The 22470-nt window shown below is 44.7% G+C and overlaps 1 protein-coding gene across 3 annotated transcripts in view; it reads right to left on the bottom strand.

The window, feature by feature from the left end:
• Nucleotides 1–22470, bottom strand: part of NHSL2 (NHS like 2) — a 45645-nt gene that overhangs the window by 20545 nt on the left and 2630 nt on the right. The window contains exon 1 of one of the 3 annotated variants that reach the window (XM_083371978.1): nt 17037–17159. The exons of the other annotated variants lie outside the window; for them this stretch is intronic. Coding sequence (XP_083228104.1) covers nt 17037–17079 — 43 coding nt within the window. The 5' untranslated portion in view covers nt 17080–17159. Of the gene's footprint in view, nt 1–17036; nt 17160–22470 lie in introns of those variants that run through there. 3 annotated transcript variants of the gene reach the window in all.

Raw genomic sequence — 22470 nt, 5'->3', positions numbered from 1 at the left:
AAAAAAAACCACAGCAGTACTAAGATGTCGCAACAAAATCTAGAAAGGATAAAATTTTGATCCCACGTGGTGAGAGGATTGTGCTTCCAGCAAAAGACAAAAAAAAGGAAACGAACCTTTTCGCCTCTGGAAGTGAACCATCCATTGTCGATATAGCCCTTCAAAGCTTTTCCCCAAACTGGTGCTACAAGCCAATCATGAATTGATGTTGCCATAATAAAGGCGTGTAAAGAATCCTGATTTACTGGTTTCTACCAAAATCCAGAAGTCCACCATCAAGAAGAGCAAAATGATGACGGGGGGGGGGGGAGATGCAAAATGGTGGATAGAAAGTAGTGGCCAATAATCAATAAGCTTTGTATTTCCTATCCTCACCCCTTTCAGAAGAGAATTCTACTGCTGGTAAAGAAGCCTAGAACGGAAAGAGGTCATCTCTGTAGGCCTCTCACATCATTTCTCACTCGCCTACCCCTAGACCAGGGGTAGGCAACCTTGGCTCTTTTATGACTCGTGGACTTCAACTCCCAGAATTCCTGAGCCAGCATGGCTCAGCTTGGAAACTACTCCCTTTCCCCTCAGCGTGGCTGGCTCATGAATTCTGGGAGTTGAAGTCCATGAGTCATAAAGCGGCCTAGGCCTAGGCCAGGGGTAGGCAACCTTGGCTCTTTTAGGACTCATGGACTTCAACTCCCAGAATTCCTGAGCCAGCATGGCTCAGCTTGGGAACCTCTCCCTTTCCCCTCAGCATGGCTGGCTCAGTAATCCTGGGAGTTGAAAGTCCACGATTCATAAAAGAGCCAAGGTTGCCTACCCCTGCCCCTAGACCCAACTAATGATGGGCAAGACCCAGCATTCATTTGTCTCACTTCACAAAAATCTCAAGGAGTCTCTCTCCACATTCTGGGCAAAGTGATTCTAAAATCAATTATTCTGATGATGTAACCAAGTCAGGTAATGAAACATCTGCCAGCAAACCACCAAGTTCAGAGACCACCCAGGATTCCACAATTCAACTCTGAGCTACGGATATTCTTTTCTCCTGGGATCAATTATTCTGCCACTTTGTAGGACTCCCCGGATGTTAGCAACAATTGCCCAAGGCGCTTCTCCCAGCACGGAAAGGCAGCCACAAAGCAACTGCAAGTGACAAGTCTTCTACCCTACTCTTCGAAGCAACAATCAGTGACCCAGCGAGAGTCTGCTGAAGACCCAGATTGTGGCATGGAAAATGTGTGCGTGTGTGTGTGTGTGTGTGTGTGTGTGTGTGTGTGCTGGCAACTCCTCTGTTTTGCAAATAATACCCAGACAATCCTCTCATCTCCCAAATTCTGGAAGTGAAGTCTGTCTCTATTTCAGGAAAATCTCAGGAGCACCCAACACCAGGCTGATAGGTATAGGGGGAACAAAGGGGGTTGTGCCAACTTGCAGTCCAGAAGAAAATGTTCTGCCTTTTGCGCCCACTTGCTGTTTGAATTGAGGTTGCTGTGGCAACCTGACATCCTGCAAGACTGCTTCTCCCCCCCCTTAAATAATTTGACTTGTTGCCGTGCCAACAGAGGGAGGGAAGCAGAAGCAAAACCCGAATCCGCTTCCCAATTCTCTGTGGGTCCAAGAGGATCTAAGCATCATTCAGCAAATGCAACCTGACCATGGCAGCTTCGTTTGAAACCTTTAAAAAGTTCAAAGATGCATTTGAAAAACAATATATATAAACAATATATATAAACAATATATATATGTGTGTGTTGAGAAAACAACACATATAAAAGCCTTTTTTCCACATGAGGCATTAATGACCATCAGTGATTGCTGCAAACACTTCTCATCGCTGACCCATAATCCTTTGCAGATCATTGGTGGAAAAATGTTATTCTGGTTTATTAAGAATGGAGAGGGTTCTTCTGAAGCTTATTGATTATTCCTGGGTGAAAGGGCCTCAGAAACAACACCAAAAAAAATTGCTGCTGCATTCACATAAAATGTTTCATTTGGTTATGGGAATGAAACATTTTCTGAGTTCACACAATACTTTCAATATGTGGGTGTACTCCGCTTTGGAGAAAAAAAGCTTCCTGAGCATTGGAGAGCGTGAAATCCTTAACCAAACACAATGCTGTGTTTACATAGGATACAATGGTCAAAACAAATGAACCAATTGTGTCTCAATGTGATGATTTGGTTCACACAATACATAAGTGACAACCATGTCTAGGTTTCCAAAACATGGGGAATCCGAAAAGATCCAATCCAACTTTTGCTTTTGCCAATCTGATTCCCTTTAGATGTGTTAGACTCTTACCATCTAAAATCCTCAACTCTTAGGGGTACTTGCAGGGCATGTCAAAAACATCAAGATGGCGATTGCAACAGGACAATCAAACCTGTCAAACGTAGTGCAGAACTAGCAAGATTATTAGATGCACAAAGGTGCAAAGAGTTCTGAAATACCCACAATGGAGGAACGCTTGGCGAAGAGGACAGAATTTGCGGAGATGGGAAAATCAATTTGTTTGATTAGGGAAAAGACAGTAACTACATTTGTCAATGTTTGGAAACCGTTTATGGACTTTTTGCCAAAAGGCAGATCAAACTAAGGCAGTGTTTCTCAACCTCAGCCATTTTAAGATGTGTGGACTCCAAATCCAGAATTCCTTAGCCAGCTGCACATCTCTACATGGCTGAGATGGAGAAAGATTGTTGTAGATCATTCAGGTCTATGTTAGTGCAGTACACAGCTGGACTGGTGTGCCCAGAGACTGCTTTCACAGGATGCTGAATAGTTACTGAAGCCCTGTTTCTGGTTTCACATCAAGTAAACTAGGCTGGATTGCACAGCCCACTAAGTTACATACATGGTCCTAATCAAAGCAGATAGTACAATTGTATCTTCTAGGTTGCCAGACCTGATTGATGGTGCAGCCTCCACTGTCATTTAATCCCATGAGTGGCACCTGGACATCACCACCACTGGTGGAATTCTGGAAGTCTGCACATCTTCAAGTTGCCAAGTTTGAGAAACACTGATCTGTGTTGTTCTTGATGCTCACTGAGGCTGGTTGTTTTCTTGAAGACGTTATGATTACCCAACTAGGTAATGTTACTGATGATGTTACCTAGTTAGGTAACGAAACATCTGCAAGAAAGAAACCCAACTCAGAGAGCACCAACAACTCCACAGTTCAACCCTGAACTAGAAATATTCTCTTCTATTGGAAACACCGATCTAGTCCAACTCTGTGCTTGGTGGCAGACTCCACTGCTAACAGAATTATTCTTTGATACAATAAAGAGAAGGATATCATTCAGTCAACATTGCTCGAGTTAACCTGCACCCTAGATAGAAGACCCTAAGGTGGCATTTCCAGCCCACCTTGCAACTACTGAAGCTAGCCTTGGCCAGGAGCTGCCCAGAAGCTGTCAAGTAAAAAATGGATATACCTCCTTCTGCACCAAGCAGAGAACACTCTCGTATCCATGGATACCGAACGTCTTGTCCACACCAGGTACAAAGAGTCTCAGAATAACCGGATCGAGGCGTTGGGGTTCGAAATCCAGAGGAGGGGAGAAATGAAGCTTGAGACAGGACACCTTAGGAGCAACAGATCCATGCTGGCGTGCAATGCGGGCGATGACCTCCACGACTGACAGATGTGATCGAGGGCTTCCAAAATGAAGGAACTAAAGCAGGTTGAAAGGAATTTGCCAGGCTGTCCTCTTTCATAAACAGCACTTACCCAAAAGGAATGAAATCTGCAGTTATGTAGCTTCGGGTACCTTGCACAGAAGGACAATATCTGCAACTCCTCATGCCTTCCTTTGGTTAATGACAGAGCTGGTTTTCTGGCTAGGCCAAAGGACCAGCCAGGGTTTGAAGGGATGGGAGCTTTGTGACAGGCAGGAATGTAGCAGGACTCACGAGCTTTTGCCAGCCCTGTTAGGAAAATTCCTTCATTTCTAAGCTTGGGTGACAAAGATCAGGGCTTACCCTCAGGGGGTGGGGAAAATAAAGAAGAGACTTAAAACTAATAGTTAAAATGATATCAATCTTCCAATATTTGAAAGGCTATGATAGAGAAGAGGGGGTTGACTTATTCTCCAAAGCACCCGAAGGCAGGACGAGAAGTAACAGATGGAAACTAATCAAGGAGCGACCCAACCTAAAATTAAGGAGAAATTTCTTGAAGGTGAGAACAATTAAATACTGCAGGGGTAGGCAACCTCGGCTCTTTTATGACTCGTGGACTTCAACTTCTAGGAGTTGAAGTCCACGAGTCATAAAAGAGCCGAGGTTGCCTACCCCTGCGACTAGTGGAACAGCTTTCCTCCAGAAGTTGTGGGTGCTCCATCACTGGAGGTTTTTAAGAAGAGTCTGGAGAGTCATTTGTACCAAATGGTTTAGGGCCTCCTGCTCGAGCAGAGGGTCAGACTAGAAGTCCTCCAAGGCCCCTTCCAACTCTTATTCTGTACTTCTGTAAAGAGATCTTCCAAATATTGGAGAACATGAGTTTGAGGAGCAGAGGGGAAAAAAAAATTAGGGATTTATTTCTGCATCTTCCGTGGCTGAGAGGGCTACATGTCAGGGCAAAAGAGGGTCATGGTGATTTGTTGCAGCCTGTTTCCAAAATATTGACGGGGAAGAGAGCATCTGGATGAAGAGTTCAACCTACCTCCTTAACCTTGAGTGCTTTCTTCCCACATATTTTTCCAGGCACAGCCTAGTAGTCTCTGTTCCTTACCTAATGCCTAAAGATGAGAGTCACGTGTGCTGCCAGTGCAGTAAATCCAACCTGACCTGGGCCATATGCAAGGGCTGTTCTCACTTCCTCTTCCCAACTTTCATTGAAGCTTTTGAGAAGCTCTGCTTGTCTGCTTTGAGAATCAGCCCAAAGATTGAACAGCTTTCTCCGAAATGGAGCAAAGAGCTCAGCGGAACAGCAATTGTAATGGATCCTGGGAGAACATTGCTCAATGGTTCTTCCGCTATTAGCCCAAGGGAGGGGATAGCAGAAAGTGAAATGAATCCACTGGCAGGATGATTCACCGGCATGGAGGGAAACCTAGAGATGGAATCAATGTCTTTTTTTTTTAATCCCATTTATATCCCGCCCTTCTCCGAAGACTCAGGGCGGCTTACAATCTAAAGCACAAATCAATGTGCTTAGCAATAGCCTTCATTCTATATATATGCCTGCTTATTAGGGCTTTCGGGGGGCCCCAGCGGCATTATTACAAAGTCAGCTTAATTGCCCCCAACAATCTGGGTCCTCATTTTATCTACCTCGGAAGGATGGAAGGCTGAGTCAACCTTTGATCTTCATTCCTTACTCAATCAATCAGTGGAGCGGCTTGCCTCCTGAAACTGTGAGTGCTCTATCACTGGAAGTTTTTAAGAACAGATTAGACATCCATTTGTCCAGAATGGTATAGGGTCTCCAGCTTGAGCAGAGGGCTGGACTGGAAGACCTCCAAGGTCCCTTTCAACTCTAGGCTAGTAAAAGGTTCGGTCCCTTGTTCAAGGAGATTATTATTATTATTATTATTATTATTATTATTATTATTATTATTATTATTATTATTATTATTATTTATTATTTATTATTATTATTATTATAAAACTTTTATTCATAAAACATGAAACTCAGTCAACTGAACACTCAAATTGACTGGCACTAATGGTTGACACGGGTTGCTGCCAGCATCCTAGGGATCAACCAGGTATCTCCTTAAAATGTAAGATGTTCCGAGTAGCGCAGTTTTTTTGTAGCTTTGCTGGAGTTATTGCAGCAAGCTGCCATTTCTTGATGTATTTTGCAAAGTTTTGGGACATAGTTCCCAGTGTCCCGATGACAATGGGTATCACTGTTACACTGTTACTGTTGTTGTTGTCGTCGTCATCATCATCATCTTATTTTTTTAAAAAATGAAGCCGGAAGCCTAATCCTTTAAAATCCCAAGGGTCCTTGCAGCGTTTTGCAATATTCTATTTACCAGCCCATCATGTCAGTGCAGAAAAAAACACCCAAAAACCTCCCACCAGGAATTCAAGAGGGGAGAGCACTAACAAGTGCACAACCATGGCACCCCATTTTCCACTTGCAGTTATCTCCCTGCCAGGCTATCGGAGATCTGTGATCCCATCTCCTCGCTTACTTTACAGCCAGCGAAATGGCTTCTAATTTTTTTTATCATGGTTGCAACACTCGGAGCAGTGGGTGTCTCTCTCTCTCACCACCACCTCCTTCGCTTTTTGCTGTTTCCCTGATCTGAATCTCCTGCCAAAGAGTGAAGAAATACAGATGCCGATAATAGGCTGTTATTTGTTACACCCTGGGAGGCTGATAGCAGCCTAGGAGAAAGGGACAATGGGTTAGTAGGAACCCCTGACACCTCTATTCAGGGGTATGTTTTTTATGGAAGCTGAAGGGCTGTCTTGACTAAGCTGGTTTTAGGGTATAAAGGACACAGGGTGATTTTTTTTTCCCCCTCCATCCCAGGTCTGCAAAGGTTGCTCCGGCTACAACATTAAAAAAAATCATAGAACAGAAGACCTTCAATGATCCAAAAATATCAAATATCCATCAAAGCATCTCAGTGCAATTTGAATAACCCCTGCTAATGAAAGTCCTTCTTTCAAGAAACCAGGAAGTCGGAGGTCAGCCCTTTGGGGTAGACCAAATTTGACTAACCACGTTGTGAATGTGAAGACTACTTTTATTATAGGGTCAGAAGAAAAGAACCTTGCAAGCCCACACTTTCTGTCTCTACCCTAGAGAGAACAGGGAGCGTCAGAGAGATGCCCTTCCAAATTACCTTTCTGCCCCAGACTCAAATTTCTCTTAACTGATGATAACTGCTTTGGCTGCAGCTCTTCTTTCTGTTGCTCAAGGTTATTCTCACAGTCCATTAAAGGTAAAGGTAAAGGTTCCCCCGCACATGCGTGCTAGTCGTTTCCAACTCCAGGGGCCGGTCCTCATCTCCGTTTCAAAGCTGAAGAGCCAGTGCTTGTCCGAGGACGTCTCCGTGGTCATGTGGCCGGCATGACTAGACGCCAAAGGTGCATGGAACGCTGTTAGCTTCGCACCGTAGTGGTCCCTATTTTTCTACTTGCATTTTTATGTGCTTTCGAACTGCTAGGTTGGCAGAAGCTGGGATGAGTAACAGGCGCTCGCTCTGTTACGCGGCACTCGGGATTCGACCCGCCAAACTGCCGACCTTCTGATCGACAAGCTCAGCGTCCTAACCCACTGAGCCACCACATCCCTCAATTAGCTACCAGCAGAAAGATAGCAGAGATGGGACTTGCGTGGTTTCTTTGGACAATGATTTCTGTAAGGTAGGAACAACCATACTGTGGGAACAATCCAGAGAAAAGAAATATTTCCCCAAAGGAATAATGGAGAAGATCTTTAAAAAGACAGAAGCTTCTCTTCCCCCCACCCCCCAGCCAGACAACTAGGCAGAAACCAGCTTTTAGAAATGCAGATGTAATAATCCATTCAGGAAGGTTGGAGCCTTCCAGCTAGAAGCTGAAGAGATCAGGAAGACAAAGACCCTTAAAATCTACATACCTCACCCAAACTCTAAGACAGGACATAATAGGATTAACCCACCACCATCAGAATACCAGAAAGGCACACTCAGACTCAGGTCAAAGTTCATGACACAGGAACAACTCCAAACAAAAGCCCAAGAAGGTATAAAAACCCACCACTCCCTGCTACATGTGCTCAGTTTTTCCAGAGCCATCTTTCTGTCTGGCTCTCCTCTTCAATAAACTACAGCCTTCTTTCTAAAGCAGTCTCCATGTTTGTTTATTCCCGGCTTGGACTGGACCCGGATGAAGATTTTTCTTTCAACATTACTTTCCTCTAAATGTTCAGGCAGAAGGCAGCAGATTCAATCCCTAATATCACCAGCTTTAAAAGAATTAGGTAAGAGATGTTGGCTTACATAGCTGCGGCCAGAAAAATAGGGTGAAGACACCATCTCAGTTAATCTGGGCAACTTCTTAGGTTTTCTTTGCCAAACACCCCCCCCCACATGCAATTGCATAAAAAATTTAGCATTATCTTTCTCCATCAAACGAACAGGGCTTAGCTTACCACCCAGCAGCAAAGTTTTAAGTCCCTCGCTTGAGCCGCAGTTCCCAGGAACAATGTGACCCGTGCCCAAAACTGGGTTTCTCTTTCCCAAAAAGATCGCCTCCACCCATCCCACCCTTCTAAGCTAAAGCACCCACCCATCTGTCATCACGAGCAAACCACAGTGTTGCAAATATATAGCTTGTGAAATGGGAACTTCAAAGAGGAAGGGACTATTTTGACATAGATAAGAGGCTTTCAAAGACAAGGAAGACAAGAGGTTACATTTTTCTTGCAGAAAGGGGCAGAAATAAATAAGGCAAAGTTGCTTGGTTCTCTTAGTTAGAAAAGCTATCAAAGCCCTTGCATGCAAAATCATGGTTTGCAGAAGGTGGCTGTTAGTGCACTGAATTCTATAGGCAACCTGGGTGTGAATGTTACAAATAGTCACCACAGGATGCCTGCTCTCTGATATGCAATGCAGAGTTTGCATTAGTGTTAATCCCCAAATGGATATCCCATCTGGATATCCCATTCACGTGATTTGCACAGGAGTCCACCAAAGCACTGACCCAACCCAGCTTAGACTGAGCAAGCAGGAAACTGAGATGTTTGGATGTTGGTGGAATAATATATATTCAAGGGACGTGGTGGCTCAGTGGGTTAGGACGCTGAACTTGTTGATCAGAAGGTCGGCAGTTTGGCGGGTCGAATCCCGAGTGCCGCGTAGCAGAGTGAGCGCCTGTTACTCGTCCCAGCTTCTGCCAACCTAGCAGTTTGAAAGCAAGTAAAAATGCAAGTAGAAAAATAGGGACCACTACGGTGGGAAGGTAACAGCGTTCTGTGCGCCTTTGGCGTCTAGTCATGCCGGCCACATGACCACGGAGACGTCCTCGGACAAGCGCTGGCTCTTCGGCTTTGAAACGGAGATGAGCACCGGCCCCTAGAGTCGGAAATGACTTGCACGGATGTGTGGGGGAACCTTTACCTTTATATATATCATCAAGTATTGCTGTTCTGCAGAGTTTCAAACAGTAGCAAGTAGTTTTCACAGCCTAATGTGAAAATGATGGAACTCCACTGAAATCTAACCATGCAAAAACTTTATCCACTGAATCATCTTCCTAAGATTGGCGTAGCGTATGTATAGGTAGGACCACAACACTAGTACGTTCAATTCTTCCACAGAGGGCCCAAAGAAATTTGCATAGCATTGCTCACTTGCATACAGGAAATGCTCATCTTACAACCATTTAACAACTGTTTGAAGTTATGGCAGCGCTGAAAAAAAGTGAGCTACGACTGGTTCTTGCATTTAGGATCATCACAGCATCCTCATGGTCACGTGATCAAAATTCGGCTGCTGGCACCTGGCATGTATTTATGACAGTTGCAGCATCCCAAGGTCATGTGATCGCCATTTGCAACCTTCCCAGCTGACTTCCGACAAGCAAAGTCAATTGGAAGGGGGGGGGGCAGATTCGTTTAACCAACCTTGTGATTCGTTTAACCACTGCAGCAAAACAAAGGCTATAAAATTTAACAACCTCATCACTTAGCAGGAAGTTCCAGATCCAATTGTGACTGTAAGTTGAGGACTACTTGTATGTTCATCCAGTGGCACTCAGCCTAAAATATACAGCTGCCCAAACCTCCACCCGCTTCAGCTACATCTATCGTCTTACTTTTAAGTTTTCCTTGGCTCAAAACAAAAGGATTTGCAGCACAGATAACTCCTAGCATTAATTCCCAGCGTGCTGAAAATGCTTATTTATTTATTCTTAAAATGACTTGTGTCCAGGAGACACAAACGTTATTGAAACAAAACCCAACACAATACTCAAAAAGTAAACGCCAACTCAAACAAACGACAAACAGAATAAGATAGCCTCACTATTTAATATACCGGATTTTTTTGTGTTTGTTTAAATAAGCATTGGGAGGTATTCCTGTCCCTACAGAACAGATCTACTTCTTAGTGAGTTGGCCAAAAACATGTAACTTACAACACCTAGCAGCCCCAGGTCCAAACATGGATTCTGGGAACTATAGGTCCGACAACTGCCACAAGCTGTATCAAGTCCGCCACCGCTAATTTGACAAAGAAGGTAAAGGTAAAGGTTCCCCCGCACATGCGTGCTAGTCGTTTCCAACTCTAGGGGCCGGTGCTCATCTCCGTTTCAAAGCCGAAGAGTCAGCGCTTGTCCCAGGACGTCTCCGTGGTCATGTGGCCGGCATGACTAGATGCCAAAGGCGCACGGAACACTGTTACCTTCCCACCGTAGTGGTCCCTATTTTTCTACTTGCATTTTTACGTGCTTTTGAACTGCTAGGTTGGCAGAAGCTGGGACGAGTAACAGGCACTCGCTCTGCTACACAGCACTCGGGATTTGACCCACCAAACTGCCGACCTTCCGATCGACAAGCTCAGCGTCCTAACCCACTGAGCCACCACGTCCCTCCCGACAAAGAAACTATAGCCCAATTGCTTTTATGAAAAATTCAAGTGGGGAGGGGTCTTGGCGAGTGGCAGCATCACTGGGTTCCAGCTAAGGTCCATTTGCGGAAAAGGATACCTTGTATAGCTTGCTGAGAAGGCAATAACTTCTCTCTAAGCAGGGACAAGATAAAAATCTCCCTCCCTACTCCAAGAGACTCTGCTTAATGTGCAAGAGCCTCCCCCCCCCCCCCCGTTCTCCCCCTCCCCCACCCACCCACCCACAGATCTCTCTGCAGAACAAAAGAGACAAAACAATGCATCAAATCTAGTTTGGCAGCAGCAGGAAGGGGGGGGGAAGGACAATGGGACAGCAATTCCACTCAGAATCTGCTGTAGCATTTGAGAATATTCAGTGGTTTGATCCTTTCCCTTCAAGGCATTAAAATACAAGCCCAAAAGTACCTGGGGTGGGGCTCAGGGAGAGAAATTCTGATTTATCATGCCATGCAAGAGGAAGAGGACACAGGGACCCTAGGCAGTGAGAGGGGAAAGGGAGTGTGTGCATTGAAGTGATCATAGGAGACAGAATATAGAATAACAGAGTTGGGAGGGACCTCAGAGGTCTTCTAGCCCAACCCCCCTGCTCCAGCAGGAGACCCTATGCCATTTCAGACAAATAGTTGTCCAGTCTCTTTTTGAAAGCTTTCAGTAATGGGGCACCCATAACTTCTGAAGGTAAGCTATTTCATTGGTTGGTTGCTCTCACCATTAGGAAATTTCTCCTTAGTTCTAGGCTGCTTCTCTCCTTGGTTAGTTTCCATTGTTGTTTCTAGTCTTGCCTTGGAGAATAGTTGGACTCTCTTGTCTTTGCAGGAGCCCCTCAAATATTGGAACAATGCCATCATGTCTCCCCTAGTCCTACTTTTCATCAGGCTAGGTAAAGGGTAAAGGTTCCCCCACACATGCGTGCTAGTCGTCTCCAACTCCAGGGGCCGGTGCTCATCTCCGTTTCAAAGAAGAAGAGCCAGCGCTTGTCCGAGGACGTCTCCGTGGTCATGTGGCCGGCATGACTAGACACCAAAGGCGCACGGAACGCTGTTACCTTCCCACCGTAGTGGTCCCTATTTTTCCACTTGCATTTTTATGTGCTTTCAAACTGCTAGGTTGGCAGAAGCTGGGACAAGTAACAGGCGCTCACTCTTTTACGCGGCACTCGGGATTCGACCCGCCAAACTGCCAACCTTCTGATTGACAAGCTCAGCGTCCTAACTCACTGAGCCACCGCGTCCCTTCTTCTTCAGGCTAGGCATACCCAATTCCTGTAACCGTTCTTTGTACATTTTAGCCTTTGGAATGGTTAAATTCTGCTTCCAGAATTGTGAAAGATTTCTCAAAGGCTCTGGCTGAAGGTATGCAGATGCATGCACAGCCCTTCCCTCTTCCGTCTGCACTGCATCCCCAAAGAGTGCAGGAGAACTACAGCTTCATTCAGGCACATTGTGCGCAGTTCCACAATGCTCAGCTGGGGCAGAAGGCCAAGGAAACTGGAAGAAGATTGATGGGTTGACATGACAGAATCCAGAGAGGATTCTGTGAAAAGCCAAATTAAACTTGTTATAACTACAGCCCACGATACAAACCAAAGGTGAAGAGCCAAGCCATCCAGGAAGGACCAGCATCTCCTAAGTTATCTCTGCAGAAGAAGTCTCTTTGGTACCCAGAAAAAGGCGGAAGATGCTCTTAAAACAGGGTTGCTAGGCAACCCAGCCTCCTGCCCTCAGAATCTTGGCTCAGCCAATGGCAGCATGCCTCAATGACATCATCAGCCTTCTTTGGAATGGACTTACTGGCGTGTGCCTGGCTGGATACACTTGGCAAAGAAAAATGGATCGCTTGGCAAAACTTTGGGGGTTGTCCTGCAAAACCATTTTCTCCTTCCCTTTTGAAAGAAGTGAAGTGGCTGGGTTGGGGGGGGCGCGTTAAGGCGCCTAACTTGCTCACAAGCACACTGAATATCCCACCCATCCTGAGGCATTCCTATCTTCAAATGAGAGATTTGCAAACCAATAGGTTGCTTCCATGTTCAATTGACTGGAGAGTTTGCTGGAAAAAATTCTGGGGAGAAGTGGGTTGATTTAGTTTCAAAAATACTCCCCAAATTGGAATTCTCCCCAAATGACTATACAGGTGACACCTGTTTTTCTCTACAGCAGCCTGCTGGGAAAGAGACAAGGGTGACCCCCCACACACACTCCCAAAATGTGCCAGGAGCCCAGTTCAAACTCCCTCCCCATAGATAAGAGGGGGAAAAACAGCCCTATCTCCTGATTTAAATGCACTTGGCTGAACATAATTTATTAGAAGCCAACTGGCCATCATTTCTCTCTATAAATATTTCTCTATTCAAGGAGTAGGATTGAAAATTGTGTTGGTTTGTGTGTGTACATGTAGAGAGCCAAAAGAGAAACAGAGAGATAAAACTCAGCCCAAAGCTTATCCAAAGGAATTCAGTTTTTGGGAAAGGAGGGGAGAAGTTAAGGGATGGAAAAACAAAAGACAGGAAAATATCCATGCACTAAAATTTGGAGTATCGGAGGAGGACACTGATTCTGTGGAAGCGATATAAAGGCACATCCTTTAAAAGCAGCTTTTTTTTTCAAACTTGGCAACTTGGAAGATGTGTGGACTTCAACTCCCAGAATTCCCCAGCCAGCATGAAACTGTTTAGCTAGAAATTGTTCAGCTAGAAACTGAAGAGATTAGGAAGACAAAGACCCTTAAAATCTACATACCCCACCCAAACTCTAAGACAGGACATAATAGGATTAACCCACCAATGCCAAAAGGGCACACTCAGACTTAGGTCAAAGTACATGACACAGGAAATACAAAGCCTCAAACAGGAACAGGAAACAACCACAAGAGCCACAGAAGGTATAAAAGCCCATCACTCTGCTGCATGTGGTCCGTTTTTCCAGAGCCATCTTTCTGTCTGGCTCTCCTCTTCAATAAACTACAAGCCTCTTTCTAAAGCAGTCTCCATTTTGATTATTCCCGGCTTGGACTGGACCCTGATGAAGATTTTTCTTTCCACAAACAGGACTAAAAAAAATGACTTTTGACTGTTTTTTTCACACTTATGATCATTGCAGCATCCCCATGGTCACATGATCAAATTTGTATTTATGACGGTTGCAGTGTCCCAAGGTCTTGTGATCTCCTACGGAGACCTTCTAACAAGCGAAGTCAATAGATAAGCCAGATTCACTTAACAACCATGTTACTAACTTCACAACTGCAGCGATTCACTTAAGAACGGTGGCAAGTAAGGCCATCAAATAGGTCAAAAATGATTTAACAACTTTCTTGCTTAGCAATGGACATTTTGGGCTCGATTGTGGTCAAGGACTACTGTGCACAAGAGTCTAATAAACTTAAGTTCAATACTTAATTGGCGCCAGATACGAGTCAACGAAATTCAAGAGGTCTGGACTTGGATCGTTTGTGGCAATGTAATGATTCTAAGCTGCTGACACATTTAACTCTGTCCCCTAGCTCTGCCTGCATCTCCTACATCTCCAGATTTGTTGGATTCAAGCAGCTATGTTTCCTACCCTGTATAGATTGGACCAAACTTTTGGAGATGGCAGCAGAAATGTTACTTTACACACTGAAAGGTAGCAGATTCTCCATCAGGCCAAATTAGAAACTGCTTTGCACAGAAGAACATCTGTTTTGAAAATCCTGGGTGTGATTTACAACCCCCTTGCCTGGACAAGCTGCATTTCCTGATTACTAAAAGGAAAAGATTTTTTTTCACTCTCCGGCCAGCCTATCTTTGACAAACAGCTATTGAAATCTACACCCCCCCCCTCTCTCTCTCTCTCTCTCTCTCTCTCTCTCTCTCTCTCTCTCTCTCTCTCTCTCTCTCTCTCTCTCTCTCTGCTTTTTCACAAAGGAAACATCTTTCATCTCTGTCCCAGTGTTTTAGAGGGTTGGTATCACCATCCAGCCACTTCAGCTATTTGGATCTTATTTAAAGAAGAACACCAGCTAGCAACTTTATTCAGAAATGACCTGCAAATCTCCAGAGCTTCAAGGGCCCGAAGGAGAAGGGGAGGAGTCTTCACGCAATCTCATGGTGAATTCTTAGGAAGTAGTAGGGATTCTTTGTCAAAAGCCAGCAGGGAATTTTCAACTGTGCCCAAATTACTCGGTTGCTGAGATTCAGGAGAACTTCAAACACTTCATGAAGTTTCATGGGCCTTTGGATCTAGCCATGAGACTCCGCTGCTCTGTGGCCCAACCTCCAACCCTTGATACATACCAAACACAATTCATGGAAATTGCCTACAAGACGAGTGGGAGGAAGGAGGCCCAGGGTTCAGGCCAAGAGGTGAGATCAGAGGCAGAAAGACAATGCACAGCCAGGCTGGGTGCCTGTCTAAATAGCAACTTACAAGCCCACCTTCCATCTCCCTGTAACACAAGATCATTGAAAAGCAGCAAAGAGTGGTCCAATCTTCTAATATAAGAACTTTGGTTGAATTTGGTTCTTTAGGAAAGGAACTATCTCTTCCACTCAAGCTCAGTTCCTGACGACCACAAGATGGTTGGAAACAGGATGGAAGTGATTGCCCATGTCTTCTTCTGGGCTGGTTTTCTCAACTTCCCGCTCGATAGCCATGGACATCATTCCTTCGTGGATGATCCCATCCCATCCAGTTGAATCCAGCTCAACTTCCGAGCCTATGCAAAGTTGTGGAGTCCTTGGTGCTCAGACACTCCACAACTCAATCCTGAGTTGCAGATATTCTCTTCTGTAGCTACACAAAGTTTCCCAGATGTTTCTGCCTGCTGCTGGGACCAAAACATAGGGGCAGAATAACAACTGTACTGTAGCTCTTTTTGAGAATTGTTTTCTTTTTGGGGGTAATCTATAGGGCACATGGTAGGTGAGTCTGAAACAAGCCAGTGGGGGTCAGAACAAAAGAGGGATTATCTACCTTCCCCCCGCTTTCCCCCCTTTTTGTTATAATATCCATTTTTCTCCTCCCTAGCAGCAGACCGTTCTTTTCTGATAGGAAGCCTCTTTTTGTGGTCAAAAAGTTGCTCACCTTTTCTCTACTGATGCCTTGAGAACACCCAAGAGTTACAGCAAGACGCTAAACAAACTAAGGTCGAAGGAATGCACACAACCCTTTACATGCCCAGCATTGTAAACATCTCAGCTACACAAAAAGTGAAGAATTTGTACTTTGCAAGCATTAATCAGGGTTTTGCAATCTAACACAGGTGTGCATTACAAACTGTCTGTTTTTCCGAGACAAGGTATAAAAAGACACAATTATCTCTCCCTGGCTGGAAAAATCCCAGGCCTTTTGTCACAAGCAGATTGTAAAATCCTAAAGCTGTCTCCAAGGAGATCTGAAATAACTTTGGGCTTTGCTGTGATCTTAACTACGGGTGAAGAATGACCTAAGTCGCCCCTTTCTTGATTCTTTGATCGTCTGCCACTGGGGAAAAAAGAGTAAACTGGCATTTCCTCAACAGTGATAGCTAGCTAGCTCCTTGAGAGAATCTATGGTGTGTTTTTATTGCCTTTATCTTTTGCTTGGGACCTCAAAGCTACATACAAGAAGAGCCTCTTAATGTTGTTCCAACCACAATCCTAAAAGGTAGGCTGGGCCAAAAAACAGTGCCTCACCCCCAAATCATCCAGAGATCCTTTGTGGCTGAAGATGGGCATAACTATGGTTTAGTTCAATCTTTTTCAACACTTTAATCACTGTGCAACACAGCTCTACCTAACACACTAGTCTGTAATACCATTTTTTTAAAAAAAAAACCCAACCCAGAGTTTTCATCTACTTTTTTTAAAAGCAACATTTTTTTTTAATGTTCATAGAAAACACTTTCTGAAAATCGGCTTTCCTGTTCCCCTTCCATACAGGAGGTAATAAATCTTCTAAAAATAATGTCTTCCACAGGACGCATGTAGAAAAATCTCTGTCTCTCTTGCTTCGTAACAATTGGTTTTCATTCTTTGCACGCCTAACTTAGGACATTAAAAAAAAATCACATAAAGTTACCCCAGGGTTTAAGTCTGGACTGAACAGATTTAGTAGCTTGGAATCTGCCCAGAGAAAGGGTCGCTCAATTACACTACTCTGTGTATTATTTAAATAGAAAAGCAGGAGGAATATGTTTTAGCTTAAGACTGAATTCAATCTTTGGATTTTTTTAAAAAAAACTTTTGCAGGAAAAATTCAGCGCAGCTACTGCTTTTCAGTCTCCAGTGCATTCCCAGAGTGTAGCATGCATGATGTGGTTTGTTGGCTTGGGTTTTGGTAATGTTGTGTGAACCAAGCCCATGTGATCAGTTCAAGGAACCATGCTAGAAATAAGGTTTAAGAAGATCCAGGATCCCATGCACCAAGCATGCAATGCACAATTAGAGCGCCTTATCACCCACTCCTTGCCTGTCACTCAACCAGCTTTCTTTTCTCTCTTACCTGCTCTGTGCAAAGCAACAAGCAAAGATCCCGCCTTCTCCATATCCACCGACCCCAGAGGCTGCAACCGATGGTCTCCAGGGATCCACCAAGCATGCACCCTAGAAACGCCAACTTGTTTCACAGCAGTCCACTTTCGGCAACCTCCTGACTTCCAAGCTCGGCTTGCAGCAACAAGGAAATATCTGCCACAGCCAGGCGCAAGTCCCAGATGGGTCCCTTCACCACCTCACCGGGAGGGAGTTCTCCCTTTTGTTCCCTGCTGGAGCCTGCTCAACGCCCTCCCCCATGTCCAGCAGCCCCTGGTCTGAGAGAGGAAGTCACCAGGGCTTGGATGTTTGAGTCAACTCCGGCTTGCTCATTGTCACTGCCTCGTCCAGTCTTCCTTCCTAGCAACAAAGAGAGAGAGAGCGAGCGGGCAGATTCTGAGCCGGTCAGGAACTCGGCCCTGATTTTGACTTTCCCAAGTTTTGAAAAACACCAGAGTTTGAACCCTGAAAGCATTCTGGGCTAAATAGGGCGTTATTTTGCCTAGAAAAAAAAACCTCAAAAGAAATCCTGCAAGATTAGAAGGAGTGGAGAGACCTGTCCCATAAAATTGCCAAGTGTCAGACACCACTGAATGGATAACATCCTCATCAACATTTTAAGAAGGCGACGAGTTCATCATTTCCACTGACCTTTCCAGACAGGTCCTTCCACGGAGAACCAAAAGATCTGTTTTAGAAAGTCCTGGACTTACAACAGTTCATTTAGCGACTGTTCAAAGTTACAACGGCACTGATACTCATGACCGTTTTTCAAAGGGACGACCTTTGCAGCATCCCCATGATCAGGTGATCAAAAATTGGATGCTTGGGAACCGGTCCATATTTACGACCGTTATTGTGTCACAAGATCACGTGATCCTCCTTTGTGACCTTCTGACAAGCAAAGTCCATGGGGAAGTCAGGTTCACTTAACAACTGGGTCGCTAACTTATCCCCTGCAGTGATTCACTTAACAACTGTGGCAAGAAAGATCATAATATGGGGCAAAACTCACTTAACAAACGTCTCACTCAACAACTGAAAGTTTGGGCTCAAATGTGGTCGTTAAGTGGAGGGCTAATTGTAGTTATATTTGGACTTCAGGGCCTCCAGCTGCCGATTATATCAACCAAGAGCATCTTCTTGATGTGTAGACAACTCCACACGTTCCCAGTGAAACTCATGAAACATTATCCAAATAGTGCACTGTGCAGGTGATCCATCCCATTTCTTCTGTCCATTAGCAATACAACAGTCGTCGACATATGACCACAACTGAGCTTAAAATTTATATCGCAAGGCTGGCTGGGGAATTCTGGGAGCTGAAGCCCACAGGTCTTCAAGTTGCCAAGGCTGGGGACCCCTGAGGTAGGAGATGGTGGGAGAGTCCTTGCTCCAGAATAGAAGACAACATTGAATCAAGGGGATAGTTGGACTTAAGTGACCAGGTCTGCACATCACACAAAGCTAAGACTTCTTTAACTACCGTGTACTAAATAAATCATAATTGCTGGCTTTTGCGTAGTAGGTTAAAGTCATAAAACCATGTTGCAAATCTTCATGACCACATGCATATAATTGAGCGAAGCCATTTTGTGTGTTGTTGGTTTGGAGCTTTCTATGTTACATGAACTATAGGTCAGTTTCCATTTAGCTCAAGAAATAATTTATAAGCTAGCGAGAAGAGCTGTGATGGGTTTGGTACCCCAACAGGCTAAGAAGGAGGAACTGAGAAGGTAATGGATACCCCAAATGCTTCCTCCTTCCTCTCCAACCGTGAGCGTCTACACACACACATACACACACACACACAAACAGCAGATTGTGCTAAACACAGAATCAGGTTGTTCTCCCCAGAGAATGAATTCAATTGCCAAGAAACTTCTTTCTGGCAATTGGGAGTTTAATCACTGCAAGGAAAACACCTCCCTGGAGCAAATTCATACTTTGAGAGCTTAGTAATCATGCATGGCCCAAAGGCTCTTAGTGAAAAAATGTCCTCCCCCTCCTATCTTTGCAGAAACGAATTTCAAGATATGCACCCAAGGCTGTAGGTATTTCACAAAACAGCAGCAGAGCCACCAAAACAAGGATTGCCAGGCCACCTGCCTCTATCTATCTTCAATCTCTCTTTCCTTCATGCCTACAGATTGCTGGAAATCGTGCTTCCCTGCAATTCCCCTCCTTTTGGTTTTCCGTGATTTCACCAGAAATGTCCTGCATGCTTTTTTAAGGCTCGTTTTATTTTACCACCTTGAGGGCGAGAAACTTGTTTTCCTTTTAATAGCACTGAAATGATCAGTAGATCTTCCCAAATCCCAATCCTGTACTTAAAACCTATTGTAAGCTTCACTTTCCATTCAGTGGAGAACTACACACAAGGAGGAATTTGGGAAGGGGAAAAAAATGTAGAAATTGGGGCCACTCGGGGCTGGAGGTGGCATGAATTGCAATAGTATTTTTTCCCCGCTTTTTCCCGTTTCTCGCATGGAGACACAACGTCCCCGGAATGAAACTGCCACCTGAAAGAGCCTCGCTGTGAAGTTGGACTCAAGCAAAATCAAAGTAGGAGACCAGAAAAAGGAGAAACGACATTGCAAACCCTGCTTCTCCTTCTCAGTCCCTTGGCTTCTGCAAAGGGTCCCAGCAACACCCTTCATTCCTAAAAGATGAAGGCAAAGATTTTTCCCAGACCAGTCGTGTCCAGGTCTAGGGCACGGTGCTCATCTCCTTTTCTTGGCTGGGTCAGCCAGTGTTGTCCGAAGACAAATTCTGTGACCATGTGACCAGCATGGCTATATGTCAAAGGCATACGGAACACTGTTACCTTCCCACTGAAGTGGTACCTATTAATCTACTCACAGTTGCATGCTTTTGAACTGCTAGATGGGCAGGAGCTGGGGCACGTAACGGCAGCTCACCCCTTTGTGTGGTGGAGCTCGTGTCTCCAACCTGGGCTGTCAGCTCTCCAGCCGAGAACTCAGCCTCTTTTAACCTTCATTCCTAAGTCCCATGAATTTAAAGGAGGATAAGCCCTCCAACTTTCTCCGGGAAGGGCTTGTGCAATTCCTTAGCACCGGAAGCCAACTTTGGCACCTCCAAATCCATTCAATCCCTCTCTTCAAGGCTGGACAAAGCAGAGAAAAGAGATCTGAATTCTTTTGCAGGGCACATTCAAAAGGATGCTGGAATTCTTCTGTCTTGGGCAATCTGGCCTGCATAGAAGCGTCTCTAGAACAGGGATGTGTCCAACCTTGGCAACTTTAAGACTTGTGGACTTGCAACTCCCAGAGAATACCCAGCCAGCCATGCTGAAGTTGAAGCCCACAGGTCTTGTGGACACCCCTGCATTAGAAGTTGAAAACCAAACTGCAACAGTTTGCTTTAACCTCCCAGCCATCAAAATGGTCTTTTAAAAAAAGGGGGATGGAGCTGGGATGATCTTTTACATCTTTCTCTGATTCAACATGCAAATATCTTTTCCATAGCCCGGCAGGTCTTTCCAGCTCTCTTCCCCCCCCCCCGCCCCACCCCCAATTGTGGCTTAAGCTCCTCTCCCCTTCACCTGCACTGCAGGAGGCAGGTAGGAAAAGAAACAGCCAGCCTCTTCCCTCCCCAATCTACAGCCAATCAGCTCAGGCATCACTTCCGCCATCCTGCTCACACACCTTGCGGATTTGCTGGCTCTGTCTGCTAATTAGCAGGCTAAAAGCAATCATTTGGGGAACCATGACAACAGCTTACAGATCCCTCCACCCACCCACCCACCAATGCCTTTTGGATGAGTTTTGTTTCCAAAAGAGGCTTCTTAAAGGCAAAACCCGCCTCAAAGATGGAGGGGAACAAAAGAGAGGAAGGTGGGTGATTGATTTTTTTGGGGGGGGGCTGCTCCTGATCCCTCCCCCTCCCCTTCAAGGACTGTGTGGCTTTGCATTCAGCTTGGTTGTCAGTTTTGTGAATGAACTTATTTGTGCATCTGCATGCATTACATAATCTAACAACAATAGGTATAACAATAAAGACATTGAGGATCGTTTTTTTTGCATGCCAACTCCCTCGGAGGCCATTACTTAGAAATATCAGGAGAATAAAGGAGAATATTTGTAGCTCAGGGTTGAAATGAGGGGTCCTTGGTGCTTTCTGAACTTGGTTGTTTTCTTGCAAGTGTATCATTACCTAAACTAGGTAACACCATCGTTCGTATAGCCCACTCCCTCCTAGCACTGGTGGTGTTAGCTCGTGTGAGTAATGACATGTCTGGAAGAAAACAACCAAGCTCAGAAAGCACCAAGCAATCCTCAACTATCCGGAGAGAATCGAGCTTATCTTGGCTGATATCAAGAAGAATTAAGTATAGTTTGAATGGGACTAGCCGATTAGTACTGGCTGGGAGACCACCATGAGTTCTCCCCGATGTTGGCTACAAAAATACATCTAGGAAGAGGGTAACATCAATTCCTTTCCACATGGTTCCCAAGTCACTTGTAAGTCACTTGTTCCGAGGCTGTTGTAACTTTGAACATTTGTCGTAGTCGTAAGTTGAGGACTACTGATATCTGCATCCTCCTGGCAATTCAGGATTATTTCATTCATTAAGGAAGTGGACTTGGTTGCTTCTAAGGGACCAGAAAGCACTCTGTGTTTGCACATGTTGATGCATGATCTTCTCTTTAAGACTACTCAACACTGTGAAGTATAAGCTAACAACACTGAGTAAATGCAAACAACATAGTCAGCCTGGTTGCTGAATTAAGCCATTTTCTGCATTCACAGAATATATTGAGCCATAAATTTACCAAACAGAGGTTTAGGGCAACATGCTAAGCCTTGAACCATTCCAAAAACTGGAATTGGATATTCCTTCTTGGCCAAATGTGATTGGACACAACAGGAATTTGTGCCTGGTGCATAAGCTCTCAGTGTATATACAAACAACAGAGTGGTAAATCTTACATCACAAATCCTAAGATATAATAATAAATCCTAAGATACAAACAACAAGTGATAAATCCTAAGATACCAATAGGAGTAGCTGGTAGGAAAGATGAGAAATAAGAGAAGAAAAGGGAAAGCCAATGGTGTCCAGCAAGGAAATTCTCATATTTATTTGGAATAAGTAGCTAGAATTTGCAAGTAACTCTTCCTGTTCCAACTAATTTCAAGACTGAAAGTCTGAAGATTGCAAAAGATCTGTTTCTAGCAAATGCTGGTAAAGGTAATCCTTGATTTACAATCATTTAACAACGGTTTGAAGTTACAACAGGCTCAGAAAAAGTGACTTAGGACCTCTAAGTTGAACTTATGACTGTTGCACCACCTTCCTGATCGTGTGATCGGAATTCAGGCGCTTGGTCAACTGGATGGCATTTACCACCGACTGCAACACCCAGCAGCATGTGATCATG

This window comes from Vipera ursinii (assembly GCF_947247035.1).
Source record: "Vipera ursinii genome assembly, chromosome: 12".
Taxonomy (NCBI): domain Eukaryota; kingdom Metazoa; phylum Chordata; class Lepidosauria; order Squamata; family Viperidae; genus Vipera; species Vipera ursinii.
The sequence above is the reverse complement of the archived record's forward strand: the minus strand, read 5'-3'. Positions and strand labels throughout refer to the sequence as shown.